Genomic DNA, 17,466 nt, shown 5'->3' with positions numbered 1-17,466 from the left:
AAAAGGGCTAATATTATTTTAATATTTTAAGTTAAGAGCTCACCAGCTGCCACCTTTTGGGTGAAACAATTATAAATTTAAATATACAAATCTTGCGTTAATCAAGCTAAAATATCAACACTGACCATGTGGTTAAATGGGACTGAAGATGCGAAGACTTTTACATCAAGGTTATTTTACTCTGAAATTTCCTATTGAAATATCAGCAAAGCATCTGAAGGCAGGGTGGGAGGGGTATGGAAAGGGGGGAGGGCTGAGGGGTAGCATTATACCTGCTATTCCTGACTGTATCCTTGTTTACCCCTTTTTTTTTAAATTCAAATAAATAATCAAAAACTGAGTATACCTACAAATCTGATTTCACATAACAAACTAAAGTCAGTCATTATGTCATCAGTATTCAGTGATTATTGACTGTTATGTGTGATAATGAATCTGCAGCAAAGCATTTTTAAACCTCTTTGTAGCATAACAAGCCTTTTACTCTACCGACTCTTTTGGATACTGAATTATGTATGTATTTGTTTGTTCATGTATTTATTTGCACAACAATTTTTATTTTCTATGCTTATCATAATTGATGTTATATATTCATTTTATATATGTGTGCACTTTCTCTTTGGGCAATGCAGTTCTCTTATAATGTTGGATGAACTGGGAGATGACAGGAGATCTGAGATCTGTCCTTCATGTTGAATATGTCCAAGGGTTCTAATAATTCTGGAGGATTTTGTAGTTATACAGTAGGATACTGTAGATAAAACCAAATGATTTAAAATTTTGTGTTTTCATTTCAACCGATCAGGTATTAATGCCAGTTCTAAGCAACTGAATACCTGGAGAGTTTGGATATTTTTGGACATCTAGTGTGTTGGAAATCAAGAAGCTGAAGTTGCACTGCCCTCTAGTGGCAATATATGTCAAAGGCTCATTTCAGCTGAGTAGAAGTTTGATTGCAACATCAGTCCAGGTATGAGCAGTTACATAATGCCCTTCATATAACAGAACTACACAGCACAAGGTCTCTATTCATTTTCATATGTCATCAGTAGATTAACTTTCATGCAGCAGTCTTCAATATTTGTGCTCAGGCTTATTTACCTCTTAATCTGAGAAGCTCATTTTTGAGCCACTTCAATCATGATGCCAGATGAGTTGAGAAATCTCAACACTGACCCAGATGGGACTCGAACCCACAATGCCCAGCTCCGGAGGCTGATGCCTTATCCATTAGGCCACTGCACATCAAGCTCATGCCTTGCAAAGTGACTTGCAACAAGTGTAAATACCTGCTGTAATGGACATCATTTCCATATTTCCATATTTTAGACCATGCTTGAATGATTTATGTGGTGGTGAAAGGATCTTAAATGTTTATCTCTCTCTATTTTCCTATTTTTTTGTGCAAATATGTAGATGTTTAGTTAGAACAAAAGCAGGGCAGAGTTTACCTACTGCGAAAATAAACTAACAATCAAACTGACTTAAAAGAGCATCATAATTTATTACAACATAGGAATAATGACAAATCAACCAGACAGTGACAGGTTCTATCAATTAAAAAAGAAGAAAAAAAAAATAGAAAGAAGGAGAGAAAATCAAATTCTAACAACACAGCATACGACAACACATGCCAATTTGAGAAAAACAAAACAAAACAAAACAATATTAAAATTAAAATAGATTTTCTAACTAAATCTGGCAGCCGGCCTTTAGAGGGCACTGTTACAACCCTTTGATTGCACTTCAGCCTTTAATACACTGGCAAAGTCTGTCAAAATAGCTACAACAGTTACTGTGTTTTTCTCCCGTCTTCCACTTTTAATAGTCTTGACCCTCAATATTTAAACAAATTCCCAATCACAACACTGCAACACGCAAGAACTTAGCGAGTGTCATAAAAAAACCCTGTTGAAACGATGACAGCGTATGGTCTCTGTTAAACAACCACACTCTGCTGGACAGAAACGTCATTATTTAAAATATAAAAACAAATGAAACACTGAAAAATCATGTCAGATACTGAGATAAAAACACAGAGTGAGTTGATTTGGTCCATTTTCTTCTGACATTCTGTGCCTTGTTTCAAGTTTCTGAATGTCCATGATCACAGAAAAGACGAACACTGTACCTGTTTTTCTTGTGGTGTAAATGCACCACTGTCCAGCAGCTCTGGTCACTGCTTCTGTCCTCTGGTCCTTTCGTCCAGTGTTTTGAGCCCAGTACCTGGTCATAGTTTCCTTCAGAGCCAATGTTCTAACTGCAATAAACTGTCCAGATACTGCAGTGTGGTCATCAGGTAGTTTGGTCAATAGCCTCAGGTGCACAGCAGACATAAGCACTGGAGTCCAATCCCATGTCCATCATAATCTCAAGTAGGTGCACTTGGCTGCACAATGTCCATAAGTGTCCTTCACACATTCTTAAAAATCTAATACAGTCTTTGATTGCAATAATCCTTTTAGAACTGAAAGAAAAAAATGCATTTATATCTTCTCATTTTTGGACTTCAAGTCAGGGACGAAGATGATAACCTTTAAATTAATTTAATTAATTATGAATTACCTAATAATAAAAATGAATAATTAATCTATTAACCGTTTGCCGTAGTGGTTGGTCACAGTCTGGGGATTTTAGCTACACCGCTTTTACAAGCATACATACACACACACACACACACACATATACAGTACTCCGCAAAAGTCAGAGACCCTTCATTTATTTATTACCACTCAAAACGCCCATAATGTTCATTTTTCAGGACATGTTTCTGAGGTGATTACATCTAAGATAATCTGCTTGCATAAAGAAAAGAGAGTCAAAGCAAAATACTTGAAAAAACAAGACCTTTCCAAAACTGGAGTTCAAAATTATTAAAAGATACAGAGAAAGTGGGACTCCTAACAACCATGCAAGACCTGGAAGACCACCAAAACTGTCACCATCAGATAATTAATGCTCAAAAAATCATCCTGTACAGATGAAAATCTAGCTAAACTCTTGCTTCGGATCTGAAAAAAGAAGACAACTCAGTGCTATGGGCCTGAAAGGATGTGTAGCTGTCGAGAAGCCTCACTGAGGAAAGGAGACAGACAAAGAAAAAATAAATAAATAGCAAATAAAACAAAAAAGCTGCTGATGTTGTTAGAACAATGGGCTGTCCACCTAAGCGTCCAGACCTCAACATCATTGAATGTGTATCACGAGAAGCAGAAAACCTATGACTGAACTTAAACAATGTATTCCTGCAGATTTATGTATGTAACATTTCTTTTAAATTTAATTTAAAAAATGTAATTTCTTTTTTTGCATTTTTTCTCACACTGAAATGATTAGCTTGGACTTAATGACTGAAAAGTGAATAAATACAGGGTGGTCTCTGACTTTTGCGCAGTGCTGTACACCCTCACAACTTCACTAGAACTGAAGGTAGGGTGATCTGATCTGCTCAGGATATAAAAACTGTGCAGTGTAAACTATGCAATACACATGTGTGTGAGAGAGAGTGTGGGGCAGCGTTCAGCTGGAGGTTTTGGGCCACCCCACGCTGGCTGATAAACAACTAGGGTTACAGAGTTGCTAGGAGACCAGGCCAGGTTGCCCTGCCTCTTCCCGTGTCTCTTCCTGCGCTGTCTCTGTTCCCAGAATGCCGAGCTCCATGTCAGGCAGGTCTTCTTCTAATGGAGCGTGGGTGTCGTCCTCACAGTACAAGCATTCCTACACACACACACACACACACACACACACACACACACACACACACAAATGTTAGCCATCACCTTGAATGTGACAACATAGCATCTAGAAGTGAGCAACATATCAGTTTATCCAGAGTACTGGTTAAAATTCCTTATTCTGTCACAACATTTATACCAGTATATCACAAATAAGCACAGATAATTATTGTCTTTCCTCAATATAACTTTATAATGTATACATTGTAATGAAATATTGTACTTCAGGCCCCATTATGCAACACACAACAGCAGCAGACTACACAGGACTACACAGAGTGCACATACATGACAGTGTAAAACGAGTGTGGAAAATACAACAAATTTAATAAATTTGGATGTAAAACAACATTTAGTAACAATTTTGCTGAGCTCAGAGACGCCTGGGCATGCTTATGTACACAGACCATAACTTTATCTATATATTGTTCAGATTTGTTTCTACCATTTTGTTTTACTCGTTAAATATGATTCTTCTTATAATTGTATGACATTGCAGAATAATAAGCCACTGTTAACTTACAGAAATATGTTTTCTTAAACGTCTCAAATGTTGCTGATAAAAATATATATAGCAGGGTTCTTTAAATCTGGTCAAGCGGGCCGGTGTCAAGCACAGGATTTCCGCAGCTCACAGGAGACAGACTGTGCTTGACACTGACCCTCTGGTGTGATGATTCAGGCATCTGCACCTTGCTAATCGGTGAGATATATTACTTGTTAGTCACATTAGCCTTGTAGCTCCACTGCAGAACTAAAGAAGCAAACTTGATTAGTTTGATTATATTTGGGGCAAAGAGGAAAAGGTGTTCTAATAACATCACACACATTCACACATACCTTGACGTCAATGGCTTTGGGTAGACCCCCTCTCCTCATCCAGGGGTGCTGCTCTATGAGCTCTCTCCTCTGGTCTGAGGTGAAACGCGGCTGACTCTTCTGCATCCGCCGCAAACGCTCACGATCATCACGCAACACCTTGTCCGTGTCCCTAAATAAGCACAACAAAACTCTCTTAACACTGCGAAAAATGAGTCTTTTCTACTTTAACATGCTTTTAAATAATCTGTCATTTGCTACATTAATTGTAGTTGCATTTATTTAATTCATGCTTTCATCTTTTTCTTATTCTTCTCATTATTATCATTTGATTTAATTAATATTTGGTAATCTTAAAATTAACCATTCAGTACTTTTGCACTATTTTGCTCTATGCAGTCAAGGGCATCCCTCTCTGCCAGTGACTGAAAGACGTGACTCACCGTGCTGGCACCTGATAAGTCATCATGACTTTGTCATCAGCGTTGGCCATCAGCAGCCAGAGCGGATCTTGAAGGACATATTTTAAGTTTTGTCCATCTTTTTTCCTCTTCTCCTTGTGGTAATTTTCAGAGGACTCAACACTCCCGAAATATTTGCTTGTATTACTGCTTCCTGTAAGTCAAATAAAAGGAGGGTTAAGGTATGGTAGCCAACAAGACCCTATTCACAGTACAATTAAAAACATGTTGCAAACTCATAAACGCACTGCTTTTATCAAAATTACTGCACATGAAATGCATTTTGCAAACATGCTGCAAATACAGAAAGCACTCTCATCAAAATGACTACATCGGAGCTATATTTTACAAACACACTGCAAATAAAGAAAACAGAAGCTTCAGAAATGCTGCGAAGCCAGCCACAACATAAAAAAGTGAGCCACAACACAACATAGCTTATTATTCGTATTCTGTACACAGACCTGTGTAAGGGTTTAAAGAATCTAAGGCCCTGTTCACTCTTGGTATTAACACCTGTCTCGAGTGATCTGATCTTAAGAGGACAATGAGAAGTATAGCCATTTAGACCAAGCATTTTCATATATCTCAAATGCATCGCCCGTGGCCACATTTGATCAGATGTCGTGGCTGGGACCACTCACATTTATGACCTCAGTCTCTTGCTGCGTTTGTTGTTAGACAAGAATTTCCATGCAAGTCATAGTTCATCTAAATGTAAGGCCTTTTGCAAAGAGTTAGATCGCATGAATTGCAAATGGGAAAGGAGATGAACAAATAGCTTCTTTCCTCTCTGCTGTGATGAGACAGCTGATTAAGGCGGTCCACTGCTGAAGACGCATCGAGATGCTTCAGCGTTCATACCACAAAGGTTATGTACGTTTATACTTGCACTTAATGCGGTCTATCTAAGATCAGATCACCTAGGACGCACGTTAATACCAGGTGTAATCGGGGCCAAATGTCCTTCTAAATGTTGGGATGGCATCAATGAGTTTGATGTCTCTACGTGTTTTGCACTCACCTGTGCCACTGTTGGAGGTGTTGCAGCCGTTGGAGGCAGAGCCTGTGGAGGCGGAGGTGGCCGAGCCCGTTCCGGAGCGAGAGTCTTCCTGCATTAGCAGCTCCATTAGGTCGCTGGACGAAGAGTGACCGTCGCCTCGTCTTCCGTCTCCCAGGCAGCAAGACTGAAAGATTCACATTATATACAATATAATTAATCCAAGCTTTTTTCCCAATTTTTTTCTCGTAATATTGGTTCCACCTATTATCAATCAAAGAGTGATTGGTTGATTCCACTGTCATTTTCTAACCATGTTGGTAGTTAACCTAACACAGCAGTAGCTTGGCTGTGTCCATCCTCGATACCATGGGGAAACAACTGGACAAATTTTTGTTGTGCGTTCTGATTATACAAACATGTATTTTTTAGTTCCTAGAAATCATCTAACTTGTCAATCAGATCTTTATCTCTTAAAACCATGATATACATTGAGAAGGAGTTTCTGTTGTGTTTAAGTTAGTAGGCTCAGACACTCTGCTCACAGAGTTATATGCACATCTGATGTAAACAGCACACTAAGGCCCAATCCCATTTCACCCCTCGCCCCTACCACTTAGAACTACCCCGCCGTTTTGTGTGTTCATATCTAGGGGTAGGGTGTCCCGATTTGTGTTGAGATAGAGGGGTGGGGCAAAGTGTTAGGGAAACATGACCATCTAAACTGAGCTTTTACAGAGACTCCAAACAGAGTGTTATGAGAAAAAAAGAAAAACTGGCAAGATGGCTGAACAAGCAACCAAAGAAACCCACAAATGTCAGTATTTTCTCTGTTAAAACATAATGACAACTATTCTTAGTTTAATGTCATTTCAATTATGGTCTATTTCTTTATAACAAGCATAAAAAATTGCTATTAGTATGCTGATGTCTCTGTAGCCAGCTAGCCAAATTTCCTGTTCCACCTTAAATGGCGCAGCAGTTCTGAAGCTGCACCATTTAAGTGAATAGCTGACTTCAGCTTCATATCACTGAAGAACCAGGGGTGGGTAATAATAAATAATTGCCCCCCTCTTTGAAGGCATATGATGCCCTAAATGTAACTAAAGCCCAGCAGTGAGGAGCTGAACTTTACCCTCCTCTGCTGTCACTGCAGAGTGGCAGGGTCGCCTACAGAGCAGCACTGGTAGCTGTTAATGAAGTGATGCTCTTTTTATTTGAGGGTCCCATTTCATAGGGGAAGATTTCAACCATTACCCCTTGCCCTCGAAAACAAGGGGTAGGGGTACAAATAAAAAATGAGATTTTAAGAGTTTTACACAGCTTTTAAAAAAAAAGTTATTCAAGAATTTAGTTTAAACCAGAGATGCAAATAAACAAGATATCCATGACGGCCGGTATGGCATGTCTTCATTTTCATTATGCACACATTGTGCTAAACATACAACAAGTCTGTAATTGGTCACTGTACATGTCGGTCAAAAGGATCTTTCCAATCAAACCCAAGGACCTAACTAGCTAAGTACCCTTATGAATCGGTGAGTGTGTTTGCATGTACTTAATATTCCGATATCTGCAGAAAGTCAGAAGATCAACGCTTTTACATGCACTTGTGTAATCAGATAATGGGAAAACTCTTGGTCAACATCTTGGTCAACCCAGGCAGTAACTGGGTTTCTGCTTTGCAACTAGCCAATAAACTCACAGAAGACGACGTGACGTAAACGTAATGTAAAACTCAAACTTCATGCCGGTACTTTTTTTTTTTAAGTATCGCGCCACTTTACCTGAAAATATGTGTGCGCATTTTCTAGAAGATGAAGAATGCAACACTTATCACATATCCCAACACTACTCCATTTACGTCAAATAACACAAGTCTCTCACCTGTTGTGCCTCCCCTGCCACAGCAGTGGCGCTACTGCTGACTGTGTTGCTCTTCTCCTGTGCTGAGCTGCAGATCCCCTGGGAACCTGAAGGGGCCGCTGTGCTGTGTGAGTCTGGCTTGTCCTCCAGCTGTAGCAGGTCCAGCTGCAGGGGAGAGCTACAGTGGGAGCCAAAAAGGGGAGGAGAATGGGGTGAGGGAGGCGGGGATGTCACGTCTGGGGCTTCATTAGCAGGAGGTTTGGGATCAGAGGTCATCCTGTACGGAGAGAACGGCGTCTGCGCAGCAAATTGGGTCTGCATTTGAAACGGCTGCGGGGGGTTGAAAGGAGTTTGGGGCTGAAAAGTTTGCTGCTGGTTAGCGAAGGGCTGCTGAGGTTGAAAAGGTTGCTGGGCAGTGTAGCCTTGCTGGGGCTGAAAAGGTTGCTGGGAACTATATGCTGTTTGAGGTTGGAAAGCTTGCTGTACGGTGTAAGTCTGCTGCGGTTGAAAGGATTGCTGGTTATTGTAGGCTGGCTGGGGCTGAAAGAGTTGCTGAGTGGCATAAGCTTGTTGGGGCTGGAAGGGTTGCTGGGTGTTGTATGCTTGTTGTGGTTGAGAGTGTTGAAAGGGCTGTTGGGTAGTGTAGTTCTGTTGAGGTTGGAGGGGTTGCTGGGGGTTTACAGTTGGTTGGTGCTGAAAGGGTTGCTGGTTGTTGTAGGTTTGTTGGGGTTCTGCATAGAAAGGTGGGCGTGGCGCCGTGCTGAGTTGAGGAAACACATAATTGGGCAAAACAAATGCCACCACTGGTGTAACCAATGGGGCAGGGTATGGTGGGGCAGTGGGTGCCGCCTGAGCATTCGGAGCCTCTGCAAAGCTTCCGGCTGGGTTCCGTTCGCCACTAGGGGGCAGTGTAGTTGCGGGTGGAGGAGCAGCTGTGTAAAGTGGATATCCCGGGACCAAAGCAGGGTATGGGACTGAAAACGCAGACTGAGATGCCTCGGATGGAGACCAGGATGTTTGATTCAGGCTCTGCAGAGGTGGCCGGCGCATCCGCTGAGACGCAGCACTGTCTGACGAATCAGGTTTGTTTATGCGAGGTTTCTTTGACTTCCTGGTTCGGCCGCTACGTTTAGTGGCTGGTTCTGCACCAGATGCGCCTGGTTTGGATGCATGAGGTCCTGATAGAACTAAAAGAGACACAGAGTGACAGAGAAAGAAATATTCAGAGAGTTTAGTGTGACAGAGAGACTTACAGCAATAATTCAGTGAAAAATCAAATTTACAGTTTTCCTCCATACACTAAATGTAGACAATCAGCGAAGACTAATATCTTAAGTTTTGGGCTCTTTATATTTGTACTGGTATGAAGCAAGTGTGAAATTGTTTAGGCAGGAAATTTACACAGTTGGTTAGATTTAAGCTTCCATTACTTGTTAGATCAGGTGTCTGCAACATTTGGCTCTTTTACTGCCTGTTGCGGCTTCATGGCAGAATTAGATTTTTAGGTAAAAATAAAATAATCCTCCTTTACAGTAAAATAAAGCTCTGCTGATCGTTCAACACAGTTTAACAGTAAATGGTCTTAAACGCTGGAGTTAATGTAGAACTGCTAATTCACCCTTTAACCCTGAAGACTGGCGCATAGACTGCTGTTCACCATAGCAACACAGACAACGGTCTCGCCTAGCTAGTAGCTAACGAAAAGACGAAGAGAGAAATTTAAGACGAACATCAATAATTTGCAGATAAATGGAATTATTTACATTTATAATCACTCCAGCTGGTTTCCTGATATGTTTAATCTGCAACGAGAAACTATCAAACACTAAAACATTGCAAAGCTGCAGTCAGCATCTCATTCACCAGCTTCTTGTTCAAATTTTCTCCTTCCACCTTAAATGGTGCGGAAGTTACATTCTGGCACCTCAGGCACCATTTATGGTGGAATGGGAAAATTCGAACAAGAAGCTGGTGAATGACAAGTGACTTCAGCCTCGTTAAAAGTCAAATGTTGAGAGACATTTTACGAGAAGCTGTTCTACTTTTTGATGAAAAGTTTCCCGCTGGAGATGCGGGAAAAGCTGCTATAGGTGAGCTAAAGCTTAAAGCAGAGCAAAGTAAGTCTGTGTTTTCATTTATTTTATATTTCCTAGGACATTAGCACATACTAAGACATATTTACAGCCAAAATGGTGAAATGGACATAAAATGTTGTGGCTCCTAAGGTGGTTTGATTTTTGTTGAAAGGACAAAATAGTTCTTTAACATTTGGGTTGCAACCCCTGTGTTCTTTAGTTTTGCACTGGAGCTAATAGGCTAATGTAGCTAATAGGTAATGGAAGCTTATACCTCACCAATTAGCACACTTTGCATGGTTGACTATATTGTGACTAAAAAAGAAAACTGCAAATATGATTACTGGCTGAATTTGTGCCTGGCAGACTTCATTCTATTCCAGGAGTTCTCAACCTGGGGGTCACAACATGGGGTCTATAATTTCTAGTGTGTGGGGCAGAAGTGGTGGAAGGAGGGGGGCTGCAAAATATTTTTAATCCTAAAAAAGGAGCATACCCTGTAAAAGGTAAAGAGCCCCTGTTCTATTACAAATCAGATTTTTAGGTCATCACAGATCTAGAATTAAACCAAAGCAGCATTTTGTTTTAACTCATGCTTGTTCAACAGCCCCTTGAGCTGCATATCAATGAAACAGTGTCTGTGTGTGTATTCTACCATCGTTAGCTTGTCCGCGGTTTCTGGCCGCATTAGCTGGACCGTCTTTCTGTAGCGTCCAGCTCTGGCACAGTTCTTTGCAGCGACTCAGGAACGCCTGCTCCTCTTTCTGTGTGTGTGCGGCAAGCACCTGTTTGGTCAGCCCCAGCTTCCGGTAGGCCCCCTGCTCCACTGTGGGTGGAGACACCATGCTGATGGGCGCAGGAGGGGCGGGGCTTTCTGCTACATCCTCAATGATCTCTGCAAATGTAAGTAGATGAAAGTATAGACAAATAGATAATTAGATAGATATTTAATGTTTCACACAATGCATGACACTAAATTAAAACAGGACTAATTATGCATGTAATAGAACATGCAGTTGGTCAGTGTTCTTCAAGTACTGACGATATCCACAATATAATCAGAAAATAATATTTTGACGTAATGTGACGTGATTTATCATGTTAGGCTATTTGGCATATTACAAGTGACACAAACTGGCTGTGATTTCTCTGCTATGTTTACAAAAAAAGCATGTGTGTGCACATTTGTGTGTGTTTGTACCTGATTCTGGCTGTTTCTTGTCTCCCACGTGTACAATGGTGCTGCTGTATGAACACTGAGAGGTGATGGACACCACACTCTCTGGTTTAGTAGGCAGGGGTAAAGGAGCCAAAGTCCCACTGACCACAGCGGCAGGGCCAGCCGGAGGCTTCTTACTGGATCTAGGATCTAGAAAGGATTAACAGAAAGAAACATTCAGTGTAACATCTGACATCTGTTTAATAGGCTCTGCTTTTCTCTTTTTTGGGATCTGTTTTGTCTGATATAAACTAATATAAACCCCTACATGTACCACGTGTGCTCTACATTTACTATGTAAATGCTATGAAGGACCCAATTATTTGTCAGAAGAATTTACATCATGTTTATATGTTTACTGTTTACGACAGTGGTCTGCAAGTATGTTCACGTAAAATGCACTCATCATGCCCTAATACTTTGATGCTAGAAATGCTAGATATTACATTAAATATTAACTCAAATCAAATCAAATAATGTTTACTGTCACATCACATTTACACAGGTGCGAAGGTGAGTAAAAATCTTGGGTGCATATCCCTCTTGTAGTACTTAAATATACAAAAAATATATATGTCACCAAATTATATAAACATTAGACTGTAAGTATATACCCATATACACAATATACACATTAGTATACACCAATATTACACCATTCCAATGTACAGTTTTTATACAGTAATACAAGTTATGACATAAATACTATGATATGTACATTTGTACACATTTCCATATATGCAATATGTGAGTCTGAAGTAGTTAAATAAGATGCAGGTTACTCAGTGGATAGAATATTGATATATGGATCTGAACACATTACAAATCATTAAACAATCTAATTTTAATTACAGTTCACGTACAAATGCTATATTCCGTCAGCTTTGATTTAAATTCTAAATAAATTACATTAAATTAATTATGAATCCAAAACCTTTGCAATCACACATGATGCAGCTTTAGCATTACCAAGAAAACTAGCGGTTAGCCTAGTTAGTTATAGTAGCCTTAATAAATAAACACCAACAGGCCAACCACAATGAAGATATTTTATTTTGCACATAACCTTTTTCTCAGTTGGCTATCAGATAAGATTGTTAACGATGTAGGCTTTTAAACATGTGAAATGTAGGCTCATAAAATTGCTATTTAAAACATTAAAACATTTTAAAACATTATTTAATGATTATATCTGAAAATGTCGATACTACAAACGTTCAAAACGCAGTGTAGTTTTGGTAGCATTGCTCACCTTCCAGGCTCTGCAGGGCTCCATCTGACCCTTTCTTTTCCTCATCTGAGTTAGAGGAGGTGGTGTTGGAGGAGAACTGGTACTTCCGCTTCACTGTAATGGGTACATTACAACTCTCCAAATACCTGAAACATACAGACAGGTGAACTTGGTAACAGTCATTTCTGAATGGTCACTCTCATACGGTGGTGCCAACATGGTCTCAGAGCACTACTGCGTATGATAACAGCCCAAAATGTGTCATGTTGGGCCTGACTGATATATTGGTTGGCTGATACTTATGACCCACAGTTTTACTGGTATCAATGCAAACGCATTGTCAGGATTTCACCTTGCTATGTCGTCAAGATAAAGCAAGTCTTTAGACACTTGAGCTGTGGGGAGCCCAATATGAGCAAGTCCCTGTTTAACTTTACAACAGCAATATAGGCAAACAAACCAAAACCACAGAGTGTTTAAGTTAACAATGAGTACATTTACATACAATTAATAATCTGATAACTGTAGAAAATTAGATTTTGACAGTAATTTGTTTAACACGTTTACATGCACTTGGGTAATCAGATAATGGGAAAACTCCAGGGGCCGTATTACAGAAACTTCATAACTCTGAAATCTATCTGTTTTGTCATCATGACGACTTCAGTTATGACTGAACACCATCTCCTAACTTCATAATCTCATTAACTCCAAATAAGAAAACAGTATCACACAAACATCCTAACTAGACTAAACCTCCTAAATACTGTCCTAACTTTAGGATGAACCCCAACAGGGCCCTAACTTCTGTTTAAGGTCCGTTTCTATCTTAGGAGGAGTAACGTTAGCGCGCTTGGCTAAAGCGTTTGGGAAATGGAGACTGAAACTGGGGAGCGGTGACGCTCTGATAAACAACAGGGGGCGCTCTCACAGTATTCACAACTCACAGTTCTTATCTTGACCTGTCAGATCTTAAGACAAAAGGGGTCTATCTTTTTGTCTTAACTCAAGATTTTACAGATAGCTGCCGAAATCCGATAATGACTGGATTAGTAATTGCATGTAAATGCATTCAATCACATCTGTCAGTAAAACACTGTTTGACAAAAAATTATTGGAAGTATGAAATTAACATCTATGACAAATCTAAAATTATATCATCCGATATATTCAGCCTCCTAAAATCAGAGTGACATGCTGAAGCCCTGCAGAACAAGCCCCAGGTTAAGCAAAGCACGCAGAAGGAACCCTACCTCGGACGTTAGCTGGGTAGCTTAAGTGCTGGTATGGTAGATCACATTAACATTAGTTAAAACCCTTTTATTTTGAAGGAATTTACAGTAGTTAATGTGCTTGGGGAGTAACAACGCTAAACGCCAACCTTAAAGGTTTTACCTAATGGTAGTGTGAGCTATCTCACCAACACACTTTACTAGATAGCTAGTTGAGGCAGAAGAGTCAGAGTTATGAGTCAACCAACATGCGACAGATGTGCAACCCATTTCCCCATGTCTGGCACATAGTAACAGACATAAATGCATTTTAATCTGTATTTTGAAAAAGTCAACGGTGGGGTAACCATCAGATCGGACACTGTCAAACTGTGGCACGGTAATGAGCCTAAGCTCCAGTGGATAATTTGTGTTCTAAAAAATCTACAAACATAATACAATACACTATGAACATAATCATTCACACACACACCTTATCACACTATCCAAACAGCTGATCTGCTGATAAGAGTACAAGGTCTGGTCCCTCAACTCCTCCACCGCTGCAGTACCATCTCTGACCACCAGAGCGTCTTTCTGCTTCACAGCTGGAGCCTTTAACCCTGCTGCACACACATACATTTTATATTGACTCCTCTGATAACATAATAACAAAATACTCTCAGCATTAAGCCTCAAACTACTTTTTTATGTTGCTGCACACACTTTTATTCTTTATTTTATTTATGATTTACTTAATGCACTTTTTAGATACAACATTTCAGAGTGCTTACTCTCTGTGCTCTTTTTCTGATCGGATTTAGCAGTGGAGCCCTGCTGGTCCTGAGTCTTCAGCATCTGAACTCCTTTACAAATCTCCTGAAAAGTTCTCTGTACAAAAAAATACAAAACAAAATTAAGGGTCAAAATGAAAACATCCATTCATTTTTTCCCCACCTGTAAGTGTAAAACTCCATCATTTGGTATAGTGGCGGCCTCTGGTGTCACCATATTTTTAAAGCTAATCTGATGGCAGTTTGGTTATAAAAAATAAACCATAACATGTGGTCTGTGCAGAAGTTATGGGACAGTTTCATGTTTTTTTTTGTTTTTTTTTTTATAATATTATAAAAATGCCATATGTAAGTGTGCTACCTGTAGCGGATGTGTTAACTTATTTTCACTTGGAAAATCAAGCAACCATGTAACTTTTGCATCTGACTGTATAGACTGCTGAGCAATAATAAGAAAGTATGAGAGAGAAAGCAACCAGGGGACAAGGTTGTGTGTGTGTGTGTGTGTGTGTGAGTAAAGCTCACTGGTTTGGTCTTGCTTCCCTCCTCCTGACCAGTGTTGCCGTTGCCCATGGCCATGTTGCCATTACTGTTGCTGTCGCTGGACGAGGCCACGCTGAGTAGGTGGTCGTGAGAACCGTTGCTGCCGTGGCTACCGTAACCACTAGAGCCCATACTGTGTACTGGCTGCCAGACAAGCATATATTGTAAATATACATATACATATAGTATTGTGCAGAAGTGAGAGACCACCTTATTTTAATTTTTAATTTTTATTTTTAGAGTTCAAAAAATGATACAGAACATATATTATTAGGGAAAATGTGGCTCCTAACATCTGTGCCGCCATCAGATAAACAGCACATAAAGCTTTCATCTTTGAGAGAGAGGAGAAAATCAAGCTGCTTCAGATCTGAAAACATCCAGACCTCAACATCATTTACTGTGTTTTACTTGGATCGTGTGAAGCAGAAAACATGTAACTTCTAAGGCTGAATTTTGGAGGTAATTATATTTAAATGTTAATGCTTTCTGTTTTTATTTTTTTGTGACACCGAAAGGTGAATAACTTGTTGGCTCATTAATGAATATATTAACTCTTAACTGCCATTTTGACTAGAAAATTAATTGTTTTAATAAGGGGTGGTCTCTGACTTTTACACAGTATTTATATATAACACTTATGTATATGTATGACTCAATGTCTTGTGTATGTGTGTGTGTGTGTTTGTGTGTGTACCTGTAGCAGTAGTTTGTGTATCTGCTCAGTGATTTCCTGAATATCTGAGTCCATGATTTTCCCTTCAGTGAAAGCAGGAGCAGAAAACACATCTTCATTCACAGGACCCCTGTAACACACGTAGAGATACATACATGGGTATGTGTACCTGTCGACCCAGAGATGTGTAGACACAAGCCAGTTCTACACTGGTGATGTGTGTACATGTGTGTGTGTTGGATACTCACATGCGGACTTTGTGTCTTCCGATAACGAAGGACACCTTCCGGCTCCAGGGGTTGACAAAGCTGGACCAACTAGTGTCTATGGTCACGTATTCGCCATTGCGAGCGCAGAAGCGGATGGAGGAGTGATCGAAAGGCTGCCCCATGTACTGCAGAACTGCATAAAACACAAGAAAAAAGCGTGAGAAAGTGTGCATGTCTTTTTTGCTGTACGATTAAACAGGCTGTTTCTGTTACTAAAAAATGACTTTTTTTATCAAGTTGATTGAACAAAAAGCCAAAAAGTCAGAGCAACGAAAAAGACGATACATTTGATGAACAGTATCTAATGACTTTATTCATAATTCCACCGCCTACTTATCCTCCTAAGCTGAGTCAAATGTGTGACATTTTGGTTATAATGTCATAATATTACATTGGATTACGTAAGATTAAATTTAGCTTCCTCACAGAGACAGAATAGGATTACTGCATCATGCTAGACATAACAGCCGTGTATGTTCAAATGTGATTGCAAAATGAGTGCACGCAAACTTAACAGTTTTGTTATATGCACAGTGGGTGTACTTTAAAGCCTAATATACGTTAAACCATCTGTCCTTTCGCACAAATCTGAAGGTTATCTTTTCACCATGACAAGTTCAAAACTCCATAATGTACAAAATTCAAAAGTCAACTGCACTGTCCTTCTAATGTCAATAGCTGTATTAATACACAAAATGTAACTAATATATCCTGCATTACATATCGTTGCATTATATTTGTGGCAGACCATTATATATGTAGCAAACCAGGGTGTGATTCCCCAGCCAGGCACAACGTACCAAGAGTCCTTGGGCAACACTCTTACTGCCCACTCATCTTCTATTTGCATACGTCTGTAGCATGAATAAACCTAAGTTTCTTACTCTTGCGGTGCACTGCCAGCATCAGCGGCCTGTCATTGGGGTGAAGGTGAAGAAGGACAGGGGTCCCAATTAGGTCTTGTGGAAGATAGCCCAACAGAGGCACGGCCCTACAACACAGACAAGAGTGTTACACAAAGCCAGACAGCAATGCACTTCTGAGTGGGCAATATGGCAAAAAAAATATTAGTTTACAATACAACACCATTTCCAAAAAAGCAACAGGTCAGTAACATGATTGGGTATAAAAAGGATCTCAGAGAGGCGGAGTCTTTCAGAAGTAAAGATGAGGAGGGGTTCACCACTGTGAAAGACTGCACGATTAAATAGTGCAACAGTTCAAGAAAAACGTTTCTCAACATAAAATAGCAAAGAACTTTTGCTTTTCATCATCTACGGTACATAATATCATTAAAAGATTCAGAGAATCTGGAGAAATCTCTGTATGTAAGGGACAAGACCAAAAACCAGTATTTGCTGGCCGTGATCTTTGGGCTCTCAGGTGGCACTGCAGTAAAAACAGACATGATTCTGTAGTGGAAATCACTGCATGGGCACTGCAGATTTTCACAGACAGTTCACCACTGCATCCACAAATGCAAGCTAAAACTCTTAAATGCAAAGAAGAAATCATATAAAACAGGATCCAGAAATGCACTAAAGGGGAAGTGGAAAAGTGTCCTGTGG

At 39.9% G+C, this 17,466-nt stretch overlaps 1 protein-coding gene across 2 annotated transcripts in view; it reads right to left on the bottom strand.

Annotated features, from left to right (window-relative positions):
* Positions 1–2,385: 2,385 nt before the first annotated feature.
* Positions 2,386–17,466, bottom strand: part of LOC118796683 (period circadian protein homolog 1-like) — a 29,144-nt gene continuing 14,063 nt past the window's right edge. Inside the window, exons 10-23 of one of the 2 annotated variants that reach the window (XM_036555704.1) lie at positions 16,783–16,889; positions 15,878–16,031; positions 15,651–15,759; positions 14,936–15,097; positions 14,411–14,507; positions 14,110–14,242; positions 12,427–12,551; positions 11,157–11,324; positions 10,611–10,850; positions 7,902–9,067; positions 6,039–6,201; positions 4,997–5,168; positions 4,575–4,725; positions 2,386–3,717 (exon numbers count right to left, since the gene is read on the bottom strand). In XM_036555704.1, the coding sequence (XP_036411597.1) occupies positions 3,580–3,717; positions 4,575–4,725; positions 4,997–5,168; positions 6,039–6,201; positions 7,902–9,067; positions 10,611–10,850; positions 11,157–11,324; positions 12,427–12,551; positions 14,110–14,242; positions 14,411–14,507; positions 14,936–15,097; positions 15,651–15,759; positions 15,878–16,031; positions 16,783–16,889 (3,085 nt within the window). In that variant the 3' untranslated portion in view covers positions 2,386–3,579. The remainder of the gene's footprint in view (positions 3,718–4,574; positions 4,726–4,996; positions 5,169–6,038; positions 6,202–7,901; positions 9,068–10,610; positions 10,851–11,156; positions 11,325–12,426; positions 12,552–14,109; positions 14,243–14,410; positions 14,508–14,935; positions 15,098–15,650; positions 15,760–15,877; positions 16,032–16,782; positions 16,890–17,466) is intronic. The other variant, XM_036555705.1, reaches the window with a different exon arrangement.

This window comes from Colossoma macropomum, unplaced genomic scaffold (assembly GCF_904425465.1).
Source record: "Colossoma macropomum unplaced genomic scaffold, Colossoma_macropomum, whole genome shotgun sequence".
NCBI classification, from domain to species: Eukaryota; Metazoa; Chordata; class Actinopteri; order Characiformes; family Serrasalmidae; genus Colossoma; species Colossoma macropomum.
The sequence above is the reverse complement of the archived record's forward strand: the minus strand, read 5'-3'. Positions and strand labels throughout refer to the sequence as shown.